Source organism: Branchiostoma floridae, chromosome 6, assembly GCF_000003815.2.
Source record: "Branchiostoma floridae strain S238N-H82 chromosome 6, Bfl_VNyyK, whole genome shotgun sequence".
Lineage (NCBI taxonomy): Eukaryota > Metazoa > Chordata > Leptocardii > Amphioxiformes > Branchiostomatidae > Branchiostoma > Branchiostoma floridae.
This window is the reverse complement of record NC_049984.1, coordinates 21,127,244-21,128,481: the sequence shown is the minus strand read 5'-3', so window position 1 is coordinate 21,128,481 and position 1,238 is coordinate 21,127,244. Positions and strand designations below refer to the sequence as shown.

Genomic DNA, 1,238 nt, shown 5'->3' with positions numbered 1-1,238 from the left:
AAGATTCTGATTTCTGACTGGATTCGGATTTTCCTACATTGATTGAGGTACTAGTAAAAAAAAAGGTGGATCTGATTTTTTTCTGAATCGTTCTATTTAGTTGCAGTACTATAGAAAAGCGTGAGGTGAAGGCAATAGGATGAGAATGAAGAGGGGGTATTAAAAGGGCACTGGGATGAAATGATAAGGGTATAGGCGCACTCAGAGTTCGGATTAAGTCAGGGGGTTGAGGCCTCGGGTAAAATTATACAGGGGGTCCAGGTGCTTGGATGAAAGAAAAAGCGGGTCGGGCACCCTGATAAAATCCAAAAGGGGATGATGCTTGGATAAAATCATAATCATAATTTATCCCAGGCCATGAGAATGTTAGCCTGGGTACCAGACCATCACGCTATAGTTGCTGAACTCTTAGATGGTCTAAACTCAGACACTGTCTGACAAAGGAATGCGGTCTCTATTGAAAACCATGTTGATTGCAGATATTCACTAATGCGTAATGTTCAATACTTTTATCATTTCACATGGCTTTTCAATCAATTGGTACATTGAATATAGCATGCACACACACATAAGAACTAAAGGTGGGGTCACACCTGCGTATATATTTAAGTCCGTATGAGGCCCCACAGGTCGTTGGAAAAATAATAGAAATTGGACAAACGTAAACAAGTAATATGTTAGACGAGTTAGCAGGGTCGCTAACCACACTTCTTGGTCAGCTAACTCATCTGGCATGTTATGTATCTATATTTGTCCAATTTGTACTATTTTCCCCGCGACCTGTGGAGCCTGGTAGGGACTAAGAGGTTCATACGCACCTGATGGACTTGAATATATACGCTTGTGTGACCCCACCTTAACAGGGACATCAGTTTGTTTCCAAACAGTAAGACTAAGAGTGAAGGTGGCAGTAAGGATGGCACAGTTCTGTACACCCGTCAACCTGAACAAGCCCAAATACGTCATGACTCCGCTGGGCTCCCCAACTGTGGAGCTGGACTGGAAGGATGGGACCTATGATGATGTACAGGAGCTGTGAGTCTCTTAGGGTTAGGGGATTTACTGGGACATGTTTTTAAATTTCAACTTCAAGGTCTCAAACATATGATTGTAAAACCAGAAAGGCAGGATATTTCTAGCCTGAGTACCATCCTCCGTAGTAACCGCTGGCTACATACTTTCGCTTGCTTCTGTGGTTAGCAAGCGAAAGTATTGAGCCAGCGGTCACTACGGAGGAT

The 1,238-nt window shown here is 43.1% G+C and overlaps 1 protein-coding gene across 1 annotated transcript in view; it reads left to right on the top strand.

Annotated features, from left to right (window-relative positions):
• Nucleotides 1-1,238, top strand: part of LOC118417269 (schlafen-like protein 1) — a 7,716-nt gene that overhangs the window by 1,118 nt on the left and 5,360 nt on the right. Inside the window, exon 2 of the mRNA XM_035822769.1 lies at nt 888-1,035. Coding sequence (XP_035678662.1) covers nt 917-1,035 — 119 coding nt within the window. The 5' untranslated portion in view covers nt 888-916. The remainder of the gene's footprint in view (nt 1-887; nt 1,036-1,238) is intronic.